The sequence below is a fragment of the Aythya ferina genome, assembly GCF_964211825.1.
Source record: "Aythya ferina genome assembly, chromosome: 2".
NCBI classification, from domain to species: domain Eukaryota; kingdom Metazoa; phylum Chordata; class Aves; order Anseriformes; family Anatidae; genus Aythya; species Aythya ferina.
This window is the reverse complement of record NC_140297.1, coordinates 118,570,796-118,596,350: the sequence shown is the minus strand read 5'-3', so window position 1 is coordinate 118,596,350 and position 25,555 is coordinate 118,570,796. Positions and strand designations below refer to the sequence as shown.

The window sequence follows — 25,555 nt, the reverse complement described above, 5'->3', positions numbered from 1 at the left end:
GCTCTTACTGTTAGAAGCGCTGTCCCAGTCCTATGCTGCAGAGGCAGTAGTACCAGTGAAACCTATGCTTAAAACAAAATTATATCCCATGAAGTGTATCTTGTACCCTCCGGAAAGGCAAGTTAGAGTTGTGGGATCAAGAAACTCACAAACTCGCCTCTGGTCTTCACCCTCCACAACCCAGTAGCTAAGGGCTGATGGAAACAAAATCTGAGAAGACAAAAGAAATTCTCTGAATAAATGCTTCAGTTGTGAATTGCTGCTATTAAAATAGCTGAAAATAATGGGCAAAAGCGACACTGGAGACCAGTCATGTGATAGGACAATAATTAATAGAGGGAATTGCTCTTGAAGCAGAAACAGAGAATTGGCTGCTTGAATTGCAATAAGGATCTTTCTGGGTAATTGTTAAATGAACCACTTAACTGAGATTCAACTAGAGCGATAGGATTCCACCAAGACATGGACTAACCTGAATACTTCTATTCTAAGTTTCTCTTAAAGCCTTAGTCAGGACTGATTTAATTTCTTTAGGTCCCAGTGCAAGAATTACAAGTCTCATCGTGGTGGACAGGATCACTCAAACCACTCACAAAATCAAAAATAAATAAATAAATAAATAAATAAAAGGATCTCAATGCTGCCAAGCACCCCTCTGGCCAAGAATCTGACAGACTGCACCTTCCTTCTTCCACTAAACCCTCGTACACCAACCCATCTGTCCTGTTAGAAGTAATGAGACCTGCCCTCACCCCTCTGCAGGACACATGTCAAGGTAGCAATGGGGCCCCTCTGGGTCTTCTACTCCCATGAACTTATGCCGACGACACTACACAGAGTTTCTTTTTTGCCCTAGCAGTGCAGAGGTGAGAGGGAGGGGTGTACAAGTGGCTGAGGGGAATGGGAGCTGCACCTTAATTTCTTCCCCACTCAAAGGCTGGCGTGGAAAGACCATGAAGATAACCCTGTCTTCCCGCAGGATCAGGCAGTGAAGGGCAAGGTGTAGACTAATACTGTAGACACGATCAACCTCTGATAACTGATAACCACTCTTAGAATTACAATATCACTACAATGTTTATCTGCCACCACAAAACATCCACATACCATAATATGTTCAATGAACTCTTGTTCTCTTAAAGCTGCACTTTTGTTACATGAACTCTACATACACCCTTTGCTCATGCACCCCACATTTTTCTAACTGCTTAATGCTAGTAAGTTACCAAAGCCACTAAATTCTCATTTAGAAGATATATGAAGTGAGAGTTAAGAGAGTTAATTATGTAAAAGATCCTAAGATTCTATAAAAAGTATGAAATTAACGCTGTCCTATATTCTGTTACATACAACCTTGCCTTTACCTCAATTGACACATCTGCAAATATACTGTGACAGTACAGGAAAGTAGACCCAAAAGAAAAAAATCCCAGCACTTCTACATTTAGACTTAAATGCAGTACCTATACAGTTTTGGATTGTCATAAACCACAGAACAGGTCCCAGGCATCAAACCAGAATCCTACGTGGTAGAAAGTCAACCTACTTTACCATCAACTTTGTTTTAGTACATAAACATATGGATCTGTAAAGATGCCATTTGTCTGAAACACAGTGGAGCAGGGGAAGAAAAGTCAGTGTCTAACCTCCTAAGAACAAAGAAACCTCATTTAATTTTGAAACAAAAGGAACTAAATTTGTCAGTCTAAGACAGCCCAGGGATGTCCGAGCATGAAATTGAAGAAAAAGAGTTGCCAAAGACATGCAGAACAATCTTTTTAAAGTTACCTGGAATCGGGATATTTTGTAAGCGTGGCCAAGCTGCTGGTATACATGTGCCCACCCACATCAATGTGAACTGGTGCGTTGGATTTTGTGAGTTGTGCTGGAGTGGGGATGCCTTGATTGTTCAATGGAGATGCAGGGGATCTAGTGATCAGAGGTCTTGACATATTGGGCCGACTGTCCTGTGAAGAGATAGACGTGGGTTAATGATCTCCTTGAAAACCTCGCAGAAACCCACAGTCTCGAGTCAATAGCACTGTCTCGTAGTCTCAGCTTATGATTTTCATCTCATTACAGCACAGACAAATATTTGGCAATCTTTAAAATCAATCCAAAAGTCTTAACTGGCTATGTTTTAAGTAGGTAAAGTGTGGCAAAACACAACGACCAAACCCAGAAAGTAGAAACCACGTTCAATACAACAAGTTCTTCCTGAACCCTGCTCATGACAGACGACCCGTGCAGAGAAAAAAAAAAAGCTCATTCTCGCATTTCAGAGCTGATATAGGCTCTGACAAAGACACCACGAGCTGCAGACAGAAAGCCTAAGAACAATTACTATTTTAATTAAAACCCACAGGTAGAATATCTGCGCTCCTTCCCAAGCCCTCCACAGTCATTGCGAGGCAGTCAGAAGAGAAATACAAACCCTCAACTCCTCCATTCTGCACACTCTTCTCTCGAATTTCCAACTCACATATCACGGAAACCGAAGCAGAAACACCTGGACTAGTCAACTGTTCATGCACTGCAGACCACTGGACATCGACAGCCTTTGAGAAAGACATTTTCCATTTAAAAGTTATACGTATAGCGACAGATGCCCCGGCGTGCCCCACATAGGCGGCGGGTCTGAGCGGCTTCCCCGGGCAAGCGAGCTCGGAAAGTGGAGCAGGAGCAGATGCTTGCTGATGAAACCAACTTTTAGTCACAAAGGCAGAGATGTAACGCCGGTAAACAGCGCGCTCGTAGTCTGTGCGCCCAACAGGGTGGGGCAGGGCAGAGCGATTTGCTGGAGCCAGTAAGGCAGGCTGCATTCAAAGTTGGGGATTAAAATAGAAATGCATTCGAGAGCGGTTTTGAGACAGGCGAGCTTTCTGCTGAAGGAAAGCTCCACGCACCTTGGAACCTTACAGAGATGCCCTGAGAACTAAAAGCCCTTGCAAATTACCAGGTTTTACATTTAAAAGGTAAGCAAAGCAGCGAGAAGTCAGATACACTTCATCACAAAACTCTCTTTGTTCTTTCGACACATCTTTTAGCTGCACAAGGTAATGGCTCCTTTGTAAACATCTCCGCAGAGCCGGGTACTGAAACCTCGCCGAAGCGGGGAATTGCGGGGAATTTGGGCCGGCGAAGCCCTTCGCTGCCGAAAACATTTATACATTTTTCACGGCTGTTAAAGATTCAAAGCATAAAGGCAGCATGAGCCAGGTAAATGTCTAACTGAAATGATTTACAGGCCAGCATTGCACAATAAATCCAAGTAATATGTAACAAAAGGCATCTATAAACCACAAGGTACTTAACTAATTTTCTTTCATACGCAAAAGCAAGCTTAGGTCAAATACCGATAAAAACGAAGGGGATGAAGAAAAATGCCTAGTTTAGATGTTGAGGGGGGAGGGTTGGGTTTTGTTTTTTTCTCCCCCTGTTTCTGTATAAGCAGAAGTTAATATATTATTTGCAGAAATACCACTCTTAATCACTACAATTGCTCGAGGAGGTGCCTGCAGCGCAATGAAGACAAGTCCAGACAAAATAAGGTACACACGCTATGCAAAACTAATGTCTGCTATAAATGCTATGTGGTACAACCACCACCCAAGATGCTACTGATCTGCAGTGTGATATTTAGTAAAATAATGAAGAAAAAATGAAAAACAACAACTGGAAAGGTGAAAGTAAGAAGGCAAGAAACGATACGAAGTGGGGAAAAAGCACACGTCATGGGGAAAGGAACACCTTTCAGTGCTTAAAAGCAGGCAAACAGTTTGAAAAATCAACAAAGGAGGCTGAAACTAAAAGGAAAAATAAATTCTGTAACTTGTATGAAATAGATAACATCACTCCCCTCACCAGGATCCTCTCAGTCAGAAAAACACAGCCCTGTTACAATTTAGCAGACTGCAGCACCGCAGAGCCTGTAATAGTTTTTCAATTGGACACATTCTCCTGTATAACCTGCCTGGGGCTGCTCGGGAGAAAATGAACAGATTTGCAGGGTTAATATTGTAGTTAGGCTGGGACCTCATTCAGCATAGCTGTGATAGCACTGGGTGTACAAAATGGGAGAAGGTGGAGTAGGATAAACATCACCGCGAGGATGGGATATTGGTCAAAGGACCGTGGGTCTTTCACAAGGCAAAAAGAGGTATGAAAAAAGAACTGGTTTCCAAAAGTGAGACAACCAAGCGTCCCTTTACAAAGTTTACCTCCTAAAACTCCCAAGAAATATAGAATAAAAGTACATACAATTTTATCTTAAAACCTTTGCTCTTTTATTTCGCCCTCCTTTTCAACATTCCCCCTTCAAGTTACCTGCAGTAGTTGTGCCTCAAAAAACAATGCCCCATATACTTAATATTTAGATATTAAAAACTCTAATGCTAATATTGCTCCAGCCTTAGCTCACAAAGAGCATTTCCCTGGATGAAACCTGTTCACTACCATTTTGGCGGCCACTTTGAAATGAAGCAATAGTATTACTATTATTTCTATTTCTATCCAGTTGCCCCGGAGAAATTAATGCAGAAGTGGGATTCAAAGAACCTGGCGATTGAAAACCAGCTTCTTTTATGTGGCGCAATCCACCAGCGCAGCAGAGAAGATCACCGCTCTGACATTTGCTTAACAGATTGGAGTTAAACTGTTGTTTTAGTTCAGCTATGGAAAAGATGATAGGGGCAGATAGTACCTCTGAAAAATATACTGCTTTTGCTGGATTACTGCAAATACGAGGTGAACAAGCTCAGATTAAAAAAGTGGTTAGAATAAGGCGGTACTGGTAAATTGGGCATCCACTACCATGAAGTGTTTACAAATATAATTCCTTACACACAATTAGAGGAGGAGAGAAAGCAGTTACAGAAATCAAACTCAGTGGGACCCAGCTGATTTCAAGCTATTTAAAACAGCTGATGATAAAGAGGGCTGAAAGGCTCGTCAGCAGCCTTCCTTGGGGTGTTTGGTCTCACATAGGTCCCTCTGTGACCCAAGAAAGGTCTGTAGCTCAGCCATGGCTGCTCCCAACCGGCAGGGAGATCACAGAGGTGGTTTTGTGCCTCAGGAACTGCACTGACTTTGTTCACGAGCAGGACACAAAGCACAGCCAGAGCCCATGCAGGCTATAGGGGCAGCAACCTTCCCAATCTGCTAGCAGTTCATTTTTCACTTTGTATCTTTCCTTTTCAAATATTTCAATTTTTGCCCTATGGAAAACTTAAAAAGAACAGGAAATCTCAATGTTTTACACCACTTCCCATGGACCAAAATGCTTGAAATACCTTTTAAACATTTATCATTACTACTACTCAATGACTTTTTTCCCCCCAACAACTTTTCAAACTAATGAGTTCGGATTTCAAACAGAACAAATTTACTGCTGGAGCTATATATTGAAAAGGACTACTAAAAATCTATGCAGTGGGCAGCTTAAAGATATTTAGCTTTCAACAGCAAGCAGTTAGTCGGCCCAGGTCGTCAGAGTATATTTGAACCTCCTTCTCACTTTCTGCCCTAGGAAAGCCTTCCTGTAGACTCAACAGAAAAGCAACCTTGCCTCAACTCTCAACTCCTCCTCCCCTGGACCTACAGAAGTCCTTAGTACTAAGAAGCCTTTCTACCAAAGAGGACCAAAGATCGTGGAGGAAAGCTTTCACATCTCTTCTCCTCCCATCTCTTCTCCTCTCACCAACTCCACTGAAGAGGGTTGGTAAAGAATAAGCCTTTACATCCAGGCTGACAAAACACAGTAGCTGTAGGGCTAAGATGTGCACCAATGCCACTGGTCCACCAAAGGACAACACAGAAGCCATATCAATCTTCTGGCAGCAAGTGGAAGAAATAAGAGGTATATAAACTCATATATATATAAATATAAATAAGCTCAAGAACACGAGCTATTAAAATGTGCTGCTAAGTGTACAAAATCAAAGAGACAGGAGGCTTCCTCCTCCCCTGAAAATATGTGCTCATGTTAGGCTTCTGTGATTAGAAGCATTTCAAAAGTGTTATTTACACTCTGTGGTCTTGAGCAGTCATTTCAGTTCCCTTCTTAAACCAGGAACCCTGACATAAACCACAGCACTACAAGACAACCCGTGCTCACTCAACTGGAGGACCAATGCTCAAGTACAAAGAATCCACCTACCTGACCCACAAGAGTGGGGTATCATTATTGGTTGTGGTTAGTATAGGCAATATATGTCCAGGAGCCAGCCCAGCTCAAGCAGGAGCATATAAATGCTACTCGATATACTGCAGGTCTAGTCTTTGTATCATACTGGATCCTCCCTGACACAATTCAAGGAATTATAATTGCTGAGAAACTCCAAGTTACATATTTCAAAGTTTCTTGGATTTTTTGGGGGGAAGGTGAGGACAAGCTTGTCTCACCTGGACAGGACAGCAGAAAAGACAGTCATGCAACAGCTTATTGTATTGCATCAAATCTGTCTGTACCCATTATCTTTTCTTACAATAGAAAGCCATGAGGGAGAGGTTTCTCTTCACAGAAGCTCTGTGCTTAGGGATCACTTCAAGTAGCAAAAGCAGACAGCATAGTCACACCAGCAGTCTCTGGCAGAAACATCTCCTCCAAAGACATGCAACCCCACTGTGTGGAAAATGAATCCAAACGGTGAAAAAAAAAAACTTCAGAAGATAGAGACACAAATGCCTATTCCTTCAGTATGAAGTAGGAACCACTCAAATCTCATGGACAGCTGTGCGCCCCACCACTGAAATAAACAGCGGGCTGCTACTTAGGGGTGTCTGAGGGTATGCGCGATACCCTGCTTCAAGTCTCTCATCCAAACCAGAAACATTAGGATGACTCTCTCAGATTTGGCTCCTGCAGAAGTGTCCTCGTTTTGAGGCCAAACTTTTTCAAAATAAACATTTCATTAAAGATAAAAAAAAAAATCATGATCATGTCTCACCACAATGCTTAAGCAAGTACCCCCCACTTTTTTTCAATTCAGCAGAAACAGTCACCACAACAAAGAGGCTGGAGAATATATTTATTCAATATAAACAATATCAGTAGAGTACAAACAGCTCTTCTGAAAGGTGTAACAAGCACACAGAGATACAGAGCTACGTGTCCAGGAAGCCCAGACACTTTCTCTTGGAAGGGGAAAACCCAGCCCTGGGTTCCTTCATGGGCTGAATCCTCTGAATTCTCTGGCTACAGCCATGGTATGCTGCATCCACAGTTGACACCAGGTTGTGCTGGCCCCTCAGAAAGAGCCCACAAGGTGTTCAAAAGACGACTACATGCACAGCATGGAGCGTGACAGATGCTTTTCAGTCTCCTAAGTCATCGTATGCCATCGTGGTGCTTCTCTTCATCTTCGTTCTGAGTAACACAGACACCAAGAAGTAGCCCAGGCTACTGGCCAAACCCTAGCAAAAGGTGTTTACACATGAGTATATCAATGCTCTTTCTTCTGCTTCTTCACCCTTACCCTGACAGGTGGTAGCAGTCTGAGGAGATGGTTGGGCTGTACTGGAGCCACTGGGTCTGCAAAACAAAGAAGTAACGCATCACTTTCCCCAGTGAAAATCTGCCGATTGTGCTGTAATGTTTTGCCTTTCATCAATATAATGAGTGTTCTCTCCCTTGCAGCTGCGAGCTTTAGGACTGCTGACTCTGAACATTAAGAATTGCATTTATAAAGCAAAACTCCAAAACAATTGTGTTTGAGTGCTGCATGAAAGACAGGCCCAAAACACTATCAGATGCAATTTAGTGCCACAGTAAGCTGAGATACTAGATCCCCTGAGATGCAGCGGTAGTAGTAGAAGAATTATTTTAGACCTCTGGAGGAAAAGCCTCATTTTACATCCTGAATGTCTGTCAACATGTGATGGAAGACCAAATTATCCTATACAAGAAAGTCAAGTACAACAGAGAGCTTGAGAAGTTAGGAGGGTTTTCTTGAGATGCTAAAGCACTGTACACTAAATGAGTACAGCACAAAACCAACTACTACACCAAGCAGCTGCTCACTGCCCACCACCAGTGCCATGTCTGCAGCAACCAGTACGATTTGCAGAAACACATGGCTGCCTGAGAGATAGGACACAGATACCCAGAGGGGTCCATCATAGCCGGGGGTAAGGTACAGGCCATCAGAAGACAATGACATGGCTCAAACCATCTCCTAGAGGTAAGTTCTTCTGCATTGTGCAACAGCTCAAACACTGACCAAGTCTACAAAAGCAATGACGAACCTTTGTCACAGCAGGGTGGCTACAGCGATACTGAGTGGAGCACTTACCTGACGGGACAATTTTAACTGCTACATCCTCCTTGTCCCAGAGGTGCTGTCCCCAGGGGTGGAGCGCCGATCCCATCCCTTGAGATAGGGGTCCCTTGCTCCATATCCTGCATGCCGGCTGCTCACAGCCTCCTCCTTGAGACCTGGGCACTGCTGAGCATACCCGCCCAGTCAGTGCTGCGAGCGCTGGAGAGAACGTGGTTGCATTTCCTCGGCGTAACGAGCCTTGCTGGGATTTCACCGGAGCTGATCAGGACCTAGGATAAACGCCACAGGTGCAGAGAACCATGTGCAAGGCAAGGGATCGAGGGAAAAAGGAGCGCTGCCTACCTGCAGGCTCAGGACAGCTAAAAGTGCCCTTGGACAGGAGCCTGAAGATGCTTTGAAAACCCCAACACCCAGGTGGACAGTAGCCGAACCTGTAGCTCACGATTGACTTCAGCAGAACAGCTCTAACCACAGCTTCATCAGAAACTGTCCACTGAGAGCTTAAGAAAATATCTAATTAACCAGAGAAGGGAGGCTTTAGGGATAAGGGCAGGAGCTATGCTTATACCACTAGTGCAGCAAGTCTGAAATCTGGAGAAGGTCAAGTTTACAGAGAGAGGATATATTTTTTCAAGTGCTTATAAACTTTTCTGAAGCTTCCCGTAGGCCTTGAAACTGCATACAAAAGTTTAATACCTCCCTCAAGATATTCTGTAATTTTGTACTCTTTATGGGAACTCAGCCCCTTGCCTGTTTGGGTAGGCGCTGCTGAGGCCAGCCCAAATGTTTTATTACCTTCAGGCCCTGCAAGTAAAGCTCTGTTCTTCTGCACCACCTCCCCATTTCTCGCTGTGCACACCCTCTACACTTTGGTCAAGCCAGTGGTGAATGTGGCCGGCACAGGACTTGACCTAAGCCCATGATGCAGGCAGGATCTTCTGCATACATGCAACCCACTGCACTATTAGAATAAAATCCCCACGAAACTTGGGGGCCCAGCCCAGGCCCATTGCCCTCCCCCAGCACACATCCACTGGCCACTTTGCTTTTCTTAATGGAAGCAGACTTGTACGGTCTTGGGGCTTGCTGCTGATTGGATTCTCGCTCAGGAAAAGTGGCAATTTAATTTACAAGCAGAACCGGATTCGAAAGCTGCTCCCAATTACCGTGCAGCACACAATGCCCACCCGACACCAGATAATCACAGGGTGCGCACCCCAGCACGCAGCTGGCAAAAACATCCCGTAAGCACACGGGAGGACGCAGGAGGACATCAGACCAAAGGTCAACAGACCTGCTGTGCCACTTCTCATGGCGTCCCAAGATAGGGATGGGCTAGATACCTGCAATTTCAGGCCGTTTGTTCCACGGGGAGCTTGTTTGTTCTGCACCGGCTTCTACTCAAACCTACAATAAAGTTGATTTAGGAGTGACCAAAAGGAAGTGCAAGGCCCCAGCCTGAGCCTTCCTGAAGTAATGTGCCCAGCCCCAAATATGTGAAGGTTTGCATAGCTGGGCACCTCAGTCACCTCACTCAGCCGCCTGTGTTCTTGTGGACAAAAAGTGGATCCTGCCAGATCCTGCAGAAATTATCACAAGACACAGACTGCCAACAGATCCCTCAGTCTCGATGGATAAAGACCACAGTCATCTCAGACACCTTTATGTAGTTATTTTTATTTTTTAAAAGGAAACACATGACAACGAGCAGTCCCTGGGAAAGAAGCTTGCAGGCCTGAGAGCGTTTAGCAGCCTGGCAGCCCTGCCCACAACACTACAGCTGATACAAAAGCCTTTGCTTCTGCTGCCCCCAGGACAGTTTCATTCACTTCCCTTTAAGCCTGGAAAATAGGTCACTTTTCTTCTCTTTCCTCTATCGAAGCTCAGGTAGCAGAGAGGAGGTGAATTCTCTTGCCCTCCATACCACAGCAAGCGCATGAAGGGAGCTTCACCTTTTGGCGAAGGACGGAGGTGACAGACCCGTTCTCCTCCGCACAAGGCTTCAGTTGTCCAGCGGCAGCGTTGATCCAAACACCTTGGACCACTTCATCCCTTCTGCAGGAGGTGCAGTGCCTTTGCAGATGAGATACTTACCTGCTATGGGCCCTCATCCGGGGCCAGTACCTCCTGCCTGGAGGTGGCAGCTGCCTGAGCAGCTCTCCCCGGCCCTTGGGAAGAGCCCAGCCATCAGCTCCTGCTCTTGATGACAACCATGCAACAGCCACCTTAACCCCATGTGTGTACATGGGATTCAGATCAGGAACGGAGGTGGGAAGGGGCAGGGAAGCTCCGAACACTGGAAACCATCTTCTAACTCCTCCCAGGTGGACACCTCGCAGCTTGAGATGTTGATATTAATAGCATAATTTTTGTCAGACTTCTCACTCGAGTGTTGCCTTTCATCCACTTCTAGCAGGCACTCTATGCATATTTTGTAAGAGTCTTTACATAATAAAAGCACAAGGAAAAAAAAAAAAAAGCAACAACAGAAAAAAAAATACAACACTCCCTCCTGGGTTTAAAAGAAAAGAACTTATGTTTGCCAGGACCATGTTGGTACATTTGAATGCAAAGTTAAACAACTCCTTAAAGATGCTGTCAAAATTTGAGCGGGGGAAAAAAAACACCAAACAACAACAACTGGTTACATTCTTCTTGTACTGAGTTTGTAATTTGTCCCATAATCTTCTGGTGAGAAGCAACACCAAAAAACAAGCATTGCTAAAATCTGTCTGTTTTGTTTGCGAGTTAAGATCCTATCAGCAGTACATGAATAAAGATTACCATCTTGAATTGCAGTCATATCTGAAGATTTTAAAGACTCATAAAAATGCAGACTTCAGTGGGATAACTGGAAGATTGTCATTAACTGTCAGAATTTGAGAAATGGGCCTTTTCTGCAAATTTGACTCACAACCCCAACAGAAATAAGCCCACACTACCTTATTTAAAGTTAATTTACACTACAGTTTGAATAGCACCTGCCCTTGGGCATGTTCCAGAAGAACGTCTACCTTTTCACAAAGCCAGGCTAACACCCATTGTAAAACTTCCAGAGGCACATTAGATGTCTATTCTCCCCCCAGCAATTTCACCCTTAGAAGTAGAAGGAACGCTGCCAGTTACAGCCTGTGCTGAGGAAACATGAGTTATAATTTTACCCTGGGAAAATTGCTGAACTGGGAGCTTCTGGTGTGGCATAGGTCTTGCCTTCGCAATCCAATGGTTCTTTTGATTCAGAGAGGCTTTGAAAGGGTGGTGATGAAAAACATAGCCTCTCCCTTTGAATCAGCCAGCCGCCTGCTTTCCTCTGCACTTTTTGAATTTGTTTTATTAATTTGCCTAGGAGCAGAAAGAGATAATACTGACCCATCTGGAGCACACGCATTTTCGGACATATCAACAGAACATTATCTACTTCAGATTGAACAAGCAGCCAACAGAAAAAAAAAAAACAAAACAAAACATCTTCAGACTAGCTAAAGAAGTTTATATCTAGAATCACCTTAAAAAAAAAAAATTAAAAGACCCCAAAAGCCTCTGTTAGCCCTTCCTGCCTTATGAAAAGGAAACAGACAAATTATAAGGATCCAATAAAACTGTATCTATGAAATGCCGTAGCACACTCAAGCTCTAAGCACTCTCCAGATGTTTCTTGCAGCAACCAATAATAAAATATTCTCAGCCTGAATCGTAATTTTGAAGACATTGTGTCCACTTAGTAATTACAAGACTAGACAATACAACAGACAGATAGCTTCATCTATCACCTCACTGCAGAAAAGAGGCACAAAAGGGCTTTAAAACCATACCTTCATAATTATCTAATTTATGACAAAGATGTAAACACAACTGCGTTTGACAGTTACAGTTCAAGCTGGTGCAGAATTAGAAATACAGTGGAAAATTGCAACTCTAAATTATACATCCCTCACTCCAGAATTGATGCAATGCAACACTATAGGCAGAAAGGACAGGCTTTCAGGAGCCCTCTGCTGTCATGGGGCTCTCCTCCTCCCTCCCGCCCACTTCCCCTCCCAATGCTGAGCTATCAACGCAAGGATGCCACCGCTCAGAAAACGATGATCTGCTGAAAACCTGCCAGATGGACTGAGACCACCGAAAGGACAGTGCAAGGAAATGGTAAAGACTGAACTTACTGAAGCAACAGGGTTTTTGGGAGTCTTGGTGAACGCAGACTGCAATGAGGAGAGTTTGCTCGGCTCTGAAATGATCCCGTGCATTTCCAGGGCTGGCTGGAAGTCTCTCTCTCCTCTTGTAACTCTCATTGAAATTATCAGCCTACATATTTCATAACACACAGGAGAATGAAAAAGTCCAAGCACTATCATGAGAGAAATCACATTATTTATCATTATGCTATTTCAAAATACATGTAGGTTACTTAATACCTAAGGACAGGCGGCACAACAACATACAGGTGCTTGGAGAGGAAACAGGCTTTTGCTGAAGAGACACACACAAGGTGGCACAGGACAGTCAAGGAGTCCGAAGAGCTCTCCAAGAGGGTTGTTCACACGTCGTGCCACATATGGGAGGTGAGCTGAAAACCCTCAGCCATCCAGATGCTTTTCTATCCCTGCCCCATACTAGAAATGTGATGCTCTTCAGATGTGGAAGCCCTCAGAGGGGTACGTACACAGCTGGTGGGAAGGGGCTAAAGTCTTGAATTAAATTCAAAAAGCTCCTTCATGCAGTAATGCATGAACATTTTTATTATTATTTTTTTAACCTCTTTTCTCTTTTTTTTGAGGTTTTCTTAAATGCTGGGAAAACACTTTGGGATGAAGGGAGAAAAGGAACAGTGTGCACGCAACTATCAGGCTCAAGCAGCGACTTTTTTGGGTACGTGGAGGGCAGGATTTGAGGAGAGGAGAACGCAGGATCCTGCTTTGGAAGGCGAGAAGCGTGCTTGGCAAGGCAGCAACCGTATGGCATAGGAACAAAGCATACTTTAGGTTTGGTTCATTTGATTCCATTATGTGTAAAAGATACTTTCAGATCCAAAGCTAAGAAATACAGTTTTGATTATTATTGTTTTTAAACCTGTAGGGATTTCTCCAAGTAGTCATTGTAGCTCATATGATAAAAACATCCATTTGGCAGCTAATTTTAGCATTTTTTGCCCACGAGGGTAGATTAACCACGAATCTATATAACCATGTGCTATACGCTAACAGAAGCCACCATCACCACTGCCAACTTCATGAATTAGCAACTGGCTAACTAGTTTTAGACAGCTGCTAACTAGTTCATTAAATTTTTTATTTCATATTAAAAGGCTTTAACTTGATCCTACACCACAACAGAACACATACGCATACTCAGAACACCAGTCAAAATTTTGGTATCTTAATATACATTAGCTTGGATTGCATGTTCTGTTTGAACCTGGTTTTGTGCTTCTCTGGTTATTACTAACACATGAATTGCCAGTGCTTGGACAACAAAAGGAACTGAAAGTGTCTAAAGAAGCATAAAGACAACATTGGTTAATCGACAAGAAATGCCTATCTTACTTTCTCTAGCTACTGGCTGTTATTGCCTCAAATGTTCAGTGAACGTTTCAATAAAATTGACAAGCAAGAAATACAGACACGTTAACAAAGTCATGCTAAAGATAGCTGCGCTATGGCAGAAGCCAACAACACAGAAGAAAGACCTAATGAGATGATTCTGGGACAGCTCGAAAGAAAAAGGGCAATGGGCAGCTTCACCAGGAAAATGAAAGCCAGACTTATAACACACACACAGTTACCTCATTTTTAAAACATGCAGAAGCTACGTTAGACAACCTAAGGACATTCACTGCCACTTGCCAGAGCTGGTTCAACCACCGTGTGGTAACCACTCAGGTATGAAATTTCTCTTTGGTAGGCTGTTCTGTAACTGGGTTCTCGGAGAAGTCGGACATTGCCAAGAGGTTAGCCTAATTTAACCACTGATGAGGCAGTAAGCTTGATGTGAAATTATTCTCCTTCAAAACAATACTTGAAGAAATCTTGTGTTAGTCTTGGGGGAAGACTTCACCTAACTAAAGCTGCAGGAAACAAATCCACTACCTAGAGGGGTAGCAACCACTAGTACTAACCAGTAAAAGCATGTCAACAAGGGGACACATCCTTTATAAACAGCTCAGGTCCCAAACTGACACCTCCGAACTACACTGCCTTCTGTAATAGAGAAGAACATTTTAGGGAAGGATCGAGACCACAAGATCTGAGAGTATCTCCAAATGTCTACGACAGCAGTTTGAGTATATGATAATTAAGTGCTTAGAAGATTGAGTAATTTGGGATCTGTTACTAAAATGTAATCACTTACTAGAGCAAAATCAGCTTGATTTCCAAGGAAAAAAATAGGTTAAGGAACTGTTTTCTACACAAAGTAAAAGAAAAAAAACTTACCTCTACCCAAAACAAACAAAAAAACAAGAAACACAACACACAAAACCACACACACACAAAAAAAGAAGAAATGAACCACACACCAAAACAAACAAAGGCAAACAATGATTAAGACCCTGTCCCTTCTTTAGAGAGGATGGACCACATGAGGCTTTCTCCTTAGGCACACATGGGAATACAGCTCTGGATGCTGTGAGTGGTGCCCACCCACTGCAACACGTGGCAGGCTGCCGATGCTCAGTGGCCAGGACAGCAGGACAGAGGACACACTTTCTCACCCCTGCAGGAATCAGAGGGAGAAAAATAACCCTTCTTCACAAAAGTACTGCTTTCACGTGAAAAAGCAAACCAAACCACTGCATTCCAGACACCTGAAAAGTGGGAAAAACCATCACAAGAGAAAAGCTTGGCAGCTGAAGGGGCTGAAGAGGGGATGGTCACCCACAGTGACATGTTGACACATCTCAAGGCTTTAAAGAGCGGTTCCAGACAAAGTCTGGAAGATAGCACCTGCAGAGGACTTTCTCTGGATGCAGGCAAATATGGGGGAAAGGCTGGGGAAGTGGTGCAGGACACCAGCAGCTCCGTTCCGGCACAGAGTGGAGGGAAGCAGGGAGGCTGCAGTGACTGTGAGAGGCGAGAAGAGCAGGCAGAGGGACGCCAAGTGTGCCTGGGGAGTGGGAGAGGGGAGACAAAGCATCCCCTGTTGGGGCAACAAAGCCCTGCCAAAAGAGAAAAGGGTAGGCTGGAGGAGGCGGCGTTTAATCTGCAAGAGTGTGGAGAAGGGTGGTGAAACACAAAAAACATTTAAGTTGTCAGGCTTTGGTCTCCCCTTTGGAACAAAAGCTTGCCTTCAGGAACAGATGAATTGTAAGTGACAGACACGAGTACGAGCACTTGGAACAAACAGGAAAAGTTTCACAAGTCCTGCGATGAGCATCTAGCAGTGGGGAGCACAAAATAACTTGACCAACAATTCCTAAATTATGGATTTGTCTCGTGGCTGTCATCTGTGGCCCCGTTATAGATGTACCCAGGCTGGGCACCTGATTTCTGCTGAATGCAGAACTGAAGGGGATTAGTTTGGGGAGAGGGGGCAGTGTGGGAGGATGTGGAGAGACTGCCTCATATTTCAGCAGAAACCCCCAATCTCTGGATTTCCACCCGTGCTGCCTTGCAGAAGGAACAAGGTTTCAGCCCAGAAGACAGCAGGCAGTGAGGGTATGCCTTCCCCCACATATCTGCGAAGCCGTGTGGAATGAGGTGTGGCGGTGGAATTTATACACCCAGTCCTAGCTGGAAACTGTGGCGGGATGCCAACCACAATGTAAAGGTCCTGTCATCTCGACTCCAAGCAACGTCCTGACAATCCCAACATTTTCTCGTACCAAAGTGATCCACAGGTACAGAGAAAAACTACCTTTTTCTGTCAAGAGGCCCAGCAGCCACAGCAGTCTTACCTGCCACATGCCTGCCTCAGCGAAACCCTGTGACCCATCTCACCGCGACGGACCTTGCAAAGGGCTCAGCACCGAGTAGCTCCATGGAGAATAATACTCCTGCCAACAGCGATTTCACTTGACCACAAGCAAGTCTGGAGGTTTCTAGCAGGCTGAAGCAGGGGTAGCTGGTGGTCGGTACCCAGCAGTAAGGCTGGAGGCTCGCCTGGTGGGGCCAAAAGGAAGCGCACCGGAGACACGTCACTGGGACTCAACACCCAGAAGAAGGCTGAATGCATGGCGAAGCTGAAGCAGCAGCAGTGACACCAGAAAAGGCTTTTAAACACAAAAAGGAAACTGAAGACAGCCAGATAGACTCCAATACTCGCGTGCAGATTACAATCAATGATGACTATTGTTTTTTATAAAGGGCCTAACGATGCAGCGCAAGCTAATTCCTCCCATCTGAAGCCTGGCACCATTTGGTATTTTGAATTAAAACAAAAACAACAACAAAAAAACAACAAACCAAAACCCAAACAACTGAATGCCTTTTTTCTCTCCCCCCCTTCTCCTAGCTCTTTTGCCATGCTAACGCTTGTTTGCATTATGTCTATTTTGAGCTAAATTAAATAGGAGCAGCAGAGTTTTGATTCAGTAGTAGCAATAAATGGGGTTAGCCTGGCATTGATCTGTGTAAAGGGGCCAAAGCTAGGACTGCCAGCAGCAAAACGTGGTCAGTGAACTCTGCAGTACCACAGAGTGACCCTGCAGCTGAATTCTTAGCCCTGATTACAACAGAAATAGACTTGCCTTCCTGAACAAAGAGTATTTCAGGCAGCAGATTAGCAAGAGAAAGTGCACTTATAACAGCAGATTGAGGAAGCAGAACAAAAAAACAAAACCAAAAAACACAGCAGACTTCTGAGTATTTTAGAAAGCTCCTAAACAGTGCAAAACATGCATTCATTGCTCTGCATTTCTTGTAAGCCAACACTAGACCCAAACAGTAAAGAAAATAAATTTATTTTGCATTTCAGTTAAACAGCTTCAGTAAGCAAGCATGCAGCAGGGAAGATGAACCAAAACCACGTTAAGGATAGCAGACTGAAGAAGTCTGCAGACTGAGAACATCTGCCTTGCGGTCCTGCAGGAAGGGAAGTCCTGCTTTCTACAAGAGGCAAGGTCCCCTTCATAAATCATGCTCCAAATTCAGCCAGCAAATTTATACACAGCCAGAATTTCACAATCCTCAGGGAACACGGATTAAATCTGCTAGCTCGCTGGGTGTTTGTGCTGTTGTGCAATGCAAAAAAAGAGCGAGAGCGCACCAGTAAATCCATCCTCATGACTATGGGGTTTAATCAGAGTGCATCCAGGATGCAGAACAAAGCGGCTCTTGTTCGCGCCGCGATCCCCTTGCTCTCCAGCCGAGCGGGGTCAGCCCGGGTCTTTGGGCAGGGAGCCCCATCGGGGTGAGCCCCCGGTGAGGCTATTTCATGCAGCACGAGCCCATGAGGTGCTGGATGTTCATGGACATCCCAACCAGCACCACTGGCTGCTGCTCCCACCACCTGGCAGGTCCGGAAGCCACAAGACCGGCCTTGCTGAGCCCTTCCTCACTTTTAGCCACTTTCTTTTCTGTGTTTCGCTGTAAATGCTCATTAACACAAACATTTCCTTAAAAGCAAGCAGCACAAAATACCAAGTCACTTCAAATCCTTATGAACAAGCCCCTAAAGGATTTCAGCATACCCCCCCTCCTTTTTTTTTTTTTCCCTGCAGAAAGTCCCACTGTGGATTTTTGTTGCTTTGTCAACCTGCAAGGACACTTTAAAAGTCTTTCGGTACACTGACAGTCTGCAAAAAAAAAAAAAAAAAAGTCAGAAATGTGCAGGACAGCACCCCGCCTTTTAAATGCCACTCATCTGACTTGCCACTCTCGTTGCGAGCTGATTGCACCCTTCGCCAGGGCTTTGTGGTGGCTGCGATGTCAGAGCATGGGACATGTGGTTGTCACAAGGACTGGGAACTTGCCGACTGATTTATGGGAACTTACAAACCCACAAAACCAGAAGATATTTGTATTCGCTTATATCCCAAGTGCTCCTTTCACCTCTCACTGAGTAACTCTCATGCAAGTGAAAGTTTATGTATGGTTCAAAACTCTCTTTTCCTTCTGGGGTAGGCAACATCACGTTATAGCACAGCGCCCAGCCCAAGCAGCTCGAGGCCAGCACTGGTAACAGCAGCTGGAAATTAAGTTGTCATCTTAACTGGTTAACAGGTATTGAGACATCTCAAATAGATTGTCTCATTATTTAAAAACAGGGCAATTATCCTAATTTACACTCTTCACAAGAGCAACAGGCTAAGCTTTAAATACGGTACCATACCTGCCTGACCACCCTTTTTGAATGAGGAGAGCTGAGGGCTCCAGCTCAGCCAGTGCTCAGCAAACACCTGGGCATTTTGGGACTGCTCCTTGCAAACATCCCACTCCCCAGGGGAGCTGGCAAAGCAGGGGCCACCTGCCTGCTGGGTCCCCAACCAGGCAGCATGGCACTGGTGACAATGACAGCCCCCAAAAGCCATGGAGCGAGGCTCAGCACAGCTGCTGAAGCCCGGGCACACCGCCGTACCTTTTGCTGACTCCGCAAGGGAGCAAAAAAGCTCCAGCAAAGAAGGAGGGCAGCCGAGGGCAGCAACATCAAGAGAAGATTTGCCAGGGCTTGTCTGCCAGAGGACGGAGTCTAGCGTTTTAACCATTTTTGGCACATTCCACATTCGGTATTTTTCAGAAGCTTTCTAGGATGTTTATGAAACAACTGCAAGGTAGGCAGCTACATTCACAGCGGTACGAAGAATTCCTTCCCACATTCCTCTCCCATGCTCTGCAGTCGAACTAAATGAAGATGTAGTTTATGTTTCTTTAATTACAGTTTGTTAAAAAGAGAACAGGTTGTTAAGTTATGGTAAGGAGCCTATGAGCCTGTACCCTGCTTTGAATACCAGAGCGGTGTAGATTTCACTGAATCAGAAAGCCTGGCCAAAACATCCCTCGGGGGGATGCGTCCTCTGCTATTGTTCAGCAGAAAAGAATACACCTTTAAACCAATCATGGTAATCAAACCGATCAATTAGAAAATGATCTTAAAAGATCGCTTCCAACATAGAGAACACTGTCAAGTTTCAGTCATTTGATATTAAATATCACAAGGGTAATGCTGCACGTTTGTTTTATGACATTTTTATACCATCCATCTTCTGCTGTTTGCTTTTAATCCTGCTTTTCCCCATTAAATACTTACAGTATTTATATAGCCTTGTAAAACTCCAGTACAAAAGAATAAGCAACAAGAACTTTTCCCCATACATTACTTACCAACTTAATTATGTAATGTAATGTGAAAGGTTTATGTACACCAGCTGGATCTCATTACTGCTACGTTTCTCTCTCTTTAAAGCGCACTTTATCTGGAATACTCAAGTTGCTAAGAATTCCACTTAAAATACATTCGGCTGGCACACACACAGGCTCACGCTGCACGACGCTAACTCATTAGATAGATTCACAACAACCTGAGTTTGTGGATGCTTATTTCTGAATGTTAAAATGCACTGGGTAAATTAAAACATTTGAAGCCAAGCAATTCAGTCTTCCCCTCCTAAGCATCGCAGTAACCTCGGAAATGCTCTTCCATGTACAGTGAGAATCAGGAAAATGAGAAAGAAGAAATTCCACGAGACTTTTGCTTTCATGCCCCCACCGAGTTGGGGGTGTGCCAGCTTCATATACCTGAAGATACATCTAAAAAGCAGATTTCAGAGCCATGAAGACCTCAGCAGTAAGAGCTCCTCTTCAGGGAGGCTATTAAACACCCAAGTGAACCGAGGCAAGCTTGTCGCACGCCTTGGTGCCACCAATTGAGACATTCCTGTTCAACCGTGAGGCAAGAGTTGTGGTTTAATAAACGAAGAGAACAAAACCAAGCATAAAAAAAAATCCTGTGCAATGGTTTTATTTTTGTTGTATATTTGACTGTAATTACTGTCTTAAGTACTTTAATTGCCTGGCTTTTCTTCAAGTGCCTTGCCTGTGGGGAGGGGAGGCAGGGCAGCTTATAGTTTGTCATTAATGAATAAAGCACAAACAAGTTTACCTTGTCTCTAATCAACATTCCCATCAAAACAGTTCGAGAAGAAAGTGCAAAGGGGTCCGTCCGTTCACCCCACAGACCCAACAGCATCGTGCTCATATCTGATCTATAATGATTAGCCTCCTCCTGCCACACCACTTACACCTCAGAGGGGAGCTGGCAAGCCTTTTTACAGCACCCACACGAGAAACATCCGAGCCCACCACAAGCATCGCCCCCTTGCCCGTTTCCAACCCTTCTCTACAGAGGTTGCTCTTGGCCACCGGTCTGGGGACGGGGCACCAGGACAGCCAGCCTTTGGGTCTGACCCCGGATGACCCTTCCTTGCATGCACGTGAGGTGAGAAACAGAGGGAAAATCAGTTCTGCTGTTTGCAAGCAACTCTGTAGGGCCATTTACAATTTTGCTGTGCAACAACACGCATCCAGCCCTTCTCAGCTGGAAATAATTTTAGCCTGGAGTGGAAACGGAGTGGAGGGAAAACAAAGAGTGACAAAAGGAAGCCCATGCAGGACAGAATAAAATACAACCCTCTGCTTCATTAAGAACTGATTAGGTGCAAGAAGCCATCAGTAAAAGTCAGAGCAGTTGTATTAAGGAGATGGTAAAGCCAGGAAGATGGTGAAGCACAGGGCTATTTTTCACAACAAGTGAAAAACATGAAGACGACAAATTTGGCCATTAGTCTTGTTTTTCCACTTAAATTGGTGCAGGAGTCTGCTGCTTTTCCACAACACGTTCCCAGCCCAGCAGACTGTCCCAGCAGCCAAAGCACCACTGCCACCAGCGTGCTTTGTCCAGCAGCAGCTCACCTCTGGGAATGAAGGCAGCTCTTCCTCCCCCTGCCTGGGGAGGAGGAGGAGGAGGAGGAAGTGTTGACCACACTCATCCCCTAGGGTCCTGACTGAGACCACCACCTTTCCCCTAAGTCACAAAAAACCTGCCTTAAGAACGACTAACAGCTTCACGTTACTTTGGATGAGGGCTTCCTTCCACACTTTGGGCTAAAATTGGCGGTGCATCCTGATAACATCTTTTATCACTTCTCTCAGCAGTACATCTCCTCTGTTCAGCCTCAAATCAGCTGGTACACCATCCCCAGCACCCTCATCTCTGCCTTGAAGCACACCGTTCACCCTTACAGGACAGTCCTGCCAGCACACGGCCCTGCACTTCTCACTCCGGGAGGTTTTATGTTGTGTTGGCCGCTTCTCACGTGCTTCGTTTCCCCCACCAGCAAGACACAAAGCTTTTATTCTCACGGCACGACAGAAATAGCATATCCGACAGCGTCTCCGAAACAATACTACTGATTTGCAACAGCACTCAAAGCATCTGCCTGCCGCTGCCAGCCGAAAGCACTGCTGATCAGATGAACACCTCTCCTGGAGTAAGTTTATAATAGAGTGCGTGATTATATATCTTGATACAGCCACATACATACAGGAGGGAAGCAGATGATTTAAACACTGATCTGAGGTCTTCTACTCATTAAGATGCACAGGCAGAAGCTTGATAGAAGGGAGATCTGAAAAGACACTGTATAAAAGTTTAAAATGGGTTTATGAAAAATGGGCTACAGTATGAGAGCAGCTTAACTACTCCTGAAGAATTACGTGCTGAATGCTAGCAAGCAGCCATCTACCTCCAGATCCACCAAGGAATTCCTGATGTCTCGGAGCTGTGCCCTTGCACTTGTTTCTTTAGGGGGGAAAAAATAACGCATTTTGATTAAGCACACCACTGAAGCACCTGAAGTTGTGATATATAGCACGAACTGACTACACAATGAAAACACGGGTATTAACACACAGCATAGGCCAGCGTACACAAGTAATTTTAGACACAGACAGCTCTTCCTAGTAGAAATTTAACAAAGCTGGTATTTCACTAGGAAACCATCATCCAGATAATATACAGCAGAACCAAGACCCCAACCCTGGTGCCAGTAAAGCTCCCATCTCATCGTGGTGCTGCGGGAGCCCGTGTGGCACCCAGGTGGGATAAAGCTTTCTCTGGAAGCAGGAACACGCTGGGTTCTCTGCAGCAATTTTATGAAGTAGCTTAAAGATTAATGGAGTAGATCGCCAGCTCATGCAGCACTTTGATCAAAACCATGTTTTCCCAACTTCCTCACCGAGTTTTAATACGATGTGAATGAGAAATTGATCTGGACACTTTAGTTTACAAGGAGTATTTCGAGTAGCTTGAGGAAACTAGTTTATTGTCCATTAGGAATAAAAACAAACACAGTGCTTATATGCCATTTTACTGCAGTGCTGACAGTGGATGTCTTCTGGGATGCACACCCAAGAACCAACACTGACTCTGAAACAAAACTCTGTAGGCAACCACGGGTGTAAATGTCTCCTTTTTTAAGGTTAAGGAAATAAAACCTTTTAGATGTCAATTTCCAAATTCAAGAATACAATGTATTTAATTTACACCACACTCAGTTTCTTTTAACTGACTTGGAAGTTGAAGAAAACCAAGACCACACTGCCCCCAAAACCCAACCACTACCACTCTTTCACATTTTGCTCCAGCACTTCTGCTCTAAAGAAAATACACAATTTTTCTTTGCCACTCCTCAGCTCTCTCTTTTCCTTGATCAAATTGTGCTTCAGTGCCTTTCTACATGTGTTATTTAGTATTAAGAAGGGCGATTTTTTTTAATTATATTTCCTAATTCTAGCTCCATTTCTAAGAGAAGCATTATTTCCCACCCTTGAACCCACCAAAGTCACTGAGCAGCAGTGCACTGGCCCTACAGAAATGAATCTGTTTCCTACCTGATGTACTGCAATGAGAAGATGGGTAACTCTTTCTCACCCTGCTTTCCCTCACTTCTTCATTTCCTACGTCAATGTTTTTCCAGCTCTTTTCCTTACCACAGAATTCCTACGTCCTAGCTCCAAAACCCAGCTGGCACAGTTATTTAGCCCCACTTGCTGGCTTCCAGATGGGTCGGAGGGCTCATCCCCGCTCTCCTCCCCCGTTCAGGTATAACAGCTACTTCAGACCACTGCCATTAAAAGAGAATAAAACAATTTCAGACAGCATGCTCGCTTTGGAGCTTTTCGGCTTTTATAAAGAGTGTTTGTGTAGGGGGGAAATGGCAACGCTTTGGTTTTTCCTTACAGCACTTGTTTACAGTTCTGGAGGAAAACCCAGGGGGCTCAGGGAGCCGCAGGCTGCCTCGCCACCAGTGCCCAACGTCCCCAAGGCAGGGCTCTGCGGTCGCTGCTCAGACAGCAGCACTGAAGGGTTTTTTGTTTGGTTTGTTTCTGTTTTAGCTAAAACATGGTCAGGGGCCTTGTGAAATCTACAACAGATCCACTTATTCCTCAGCTATTATATCTTTACCTGGACATATGATGGATTTCACCTGATGCTTTAGTATCTTTCAACTGCTGAAATAACCAAGCTTTCTAACAAGCTTCTAATGTACATGTACATTAATGTACAGTCTCTCTGTACATTTCACATGACTGCCACAGTTACTGCCATATCATCGCCCTGCACTGCAAACCTAGCCCACTCTTACATTGCTGATCCTGAATGCACCTGTTAGCAGTATGATAGTTCAGCATACTGAGCAAAACTGGTTAAAATTCCACTTTAGCATGGGCATGAGGAATCCTTGTCTAATGAATTACCACAGTAAACTTAGAAAAAAGCATTTGGTTATCCTGCTTTCTGCTATGTGGACACTTTCACCATGTATATTATAGCTTAGTGCTACTTCCACACCCCGATGCAATGCACTAGCACATTCATTCATGCTACGTTTCGTATTATTTACATCACCACATTTTAAACTGGATACCCATTTTAACAAATTTGTATTTGCTGGTTAAAATGAACCTGGATTTTTTTATTTTTGTCTGTTTGTTTGTTTTGGCTTTCCTCGCTTCTGAGACTTTCCAATGCCTAAAAAAAAAGAGAGCGCGGTTTAGGTCCAGAAGTACTTTTAATGGAAAAATTTGTATGCACTTCCCCCTTAAGCAACACCAAAAAGACTGGGAATGTTTCATTTCAAAGCAGCTGACACATGCAGGTGCATTTCAAAAACAACGCTTAATTTATTTTATTTTAAGGTAATCTGCAAGGTATTCTAGAGATTAAAAAAAAATACAGAAATTAGACTGTTACAGAAGCGTGTCAAATACCCCACAAAGTAAGCAAAATTTAAATTGTTTTGAGAGGACATTAAAGTTGTCTCTGTTTCTTAAAAGTCAAACCTTAACTACGTTACACATGCTGCTCTGGATTTGCAACAGCTTCAAAAGCTGATTTTCCAGCAGTGTTTTTCTTTTTTTTTTCAGCCTGACACCTAAACCCACGTCAGTCCCACTCTGCCTGTTTTATTTTCAAACAGCACTTCGGCAAAAGAGCTGGAGTCAAAGGCTGAGCGAGGAGGGATTTGCACTGCAATTCCTGCTAAAGAATATAAACTTGTACAGCATTTGTGCTGGGGAGAGATCTCATTCCTACCGACTTTGGCCAGTGGTACAGAAGGGAGTGTTGCAGGGCTGTATGTGACCCCCTCCACCGTGAGAACGGCTGCTCCTCCACTACCCGCAGTCCTTGCGACCGTGTCTGCCACTACTGTGTATTTTTAGAGAGAGCGTGCTTTTTCAGAGAAGCTCTATTTTCAGAGATATAATCATCAAAACAGTTACTTCAGCATTACTGAATTAAAAGGCAATAGAAAAAGAAGGCGTAAATGATACTGAGAGGCTACACAGTTCTTTCTCAGCCAGTTATTTGCCAAAACCCACACACTTAGAGCACCTTATTACCTTTTTCCCCCAACAGCACTTTTAAAAAATCAAGTAGAAATGTGAACCTGGTCTTAGCTGGGTCTAGGAAGAGCTTCTAGAAACTGGTGTTATAACAGAAAAAGGGCAACACGTTTTCTAAACCAAGATGGGAACTAGTATTCATAAACTCAACAAAAGCCCACAGAAAGCCTCATCTCCCAATCCAAGCAAACCTGGTCTGCAATAGTTCTCTAGCTACCTATGATATCCAAGATGAAGACAAAACGAACAGCACACAAGTAGACACTGTGAATGCCATTAGTAATAAAACTATTAGAAATGTAGGAAAGCCCTCAAAAGTGCAACTAATTCAGGCAGGTTCCCTCTTTATCTGACATTCACGCATCATCCACACTACAGCCTGTAGATTTGTCTGTTACGACATCTGTGTTCCCATCTACACCTTCCAGCTTGCCACCCTAA

At 44.2% G+C, this 25,555-nt stretch overlaps 1 protein-coding gene across 9 annotated transcripts in view; it reads right to left on the bottom strand.

Moving 5' to 3' along the window:
• The window catches only part of KCTD1 (potassium channel tetramerization domain containing 1), a 97,920-nt gene that overhangs the window by 31,567 nt on the left and 40,798 nt on the right, over window positions 1–25,555 (bottom strand). For 6 of the 9 annotated variants that reach the window (XM_084511898.1, XM_084511896.1, XM_084511899.1 and 3 more), the window contains exon 2: window positions 1,789–1,967. In XM_084511898.1, coding sequence (XP_084368024.1) covers window positions 1,789–1,952 — 164 coding nt within the window. In that variant the 5' untranslated portion in view covers window positions 1,953–1,967. Of the gene's footprint in view, window positions 1–1,788; window positions 1,968–2,434; window positions 2,727–7,475; window positions 7,532–8,291; window positions 8,549–9,622; window positions 9,641–16,167; window positions 17,876–25,555 lie in introns of those variants that run through there. The other 3 variants (XM_084511894.1, XM_084511897.1, XM_084511895.1) reach the window with 3 other exon arrangements.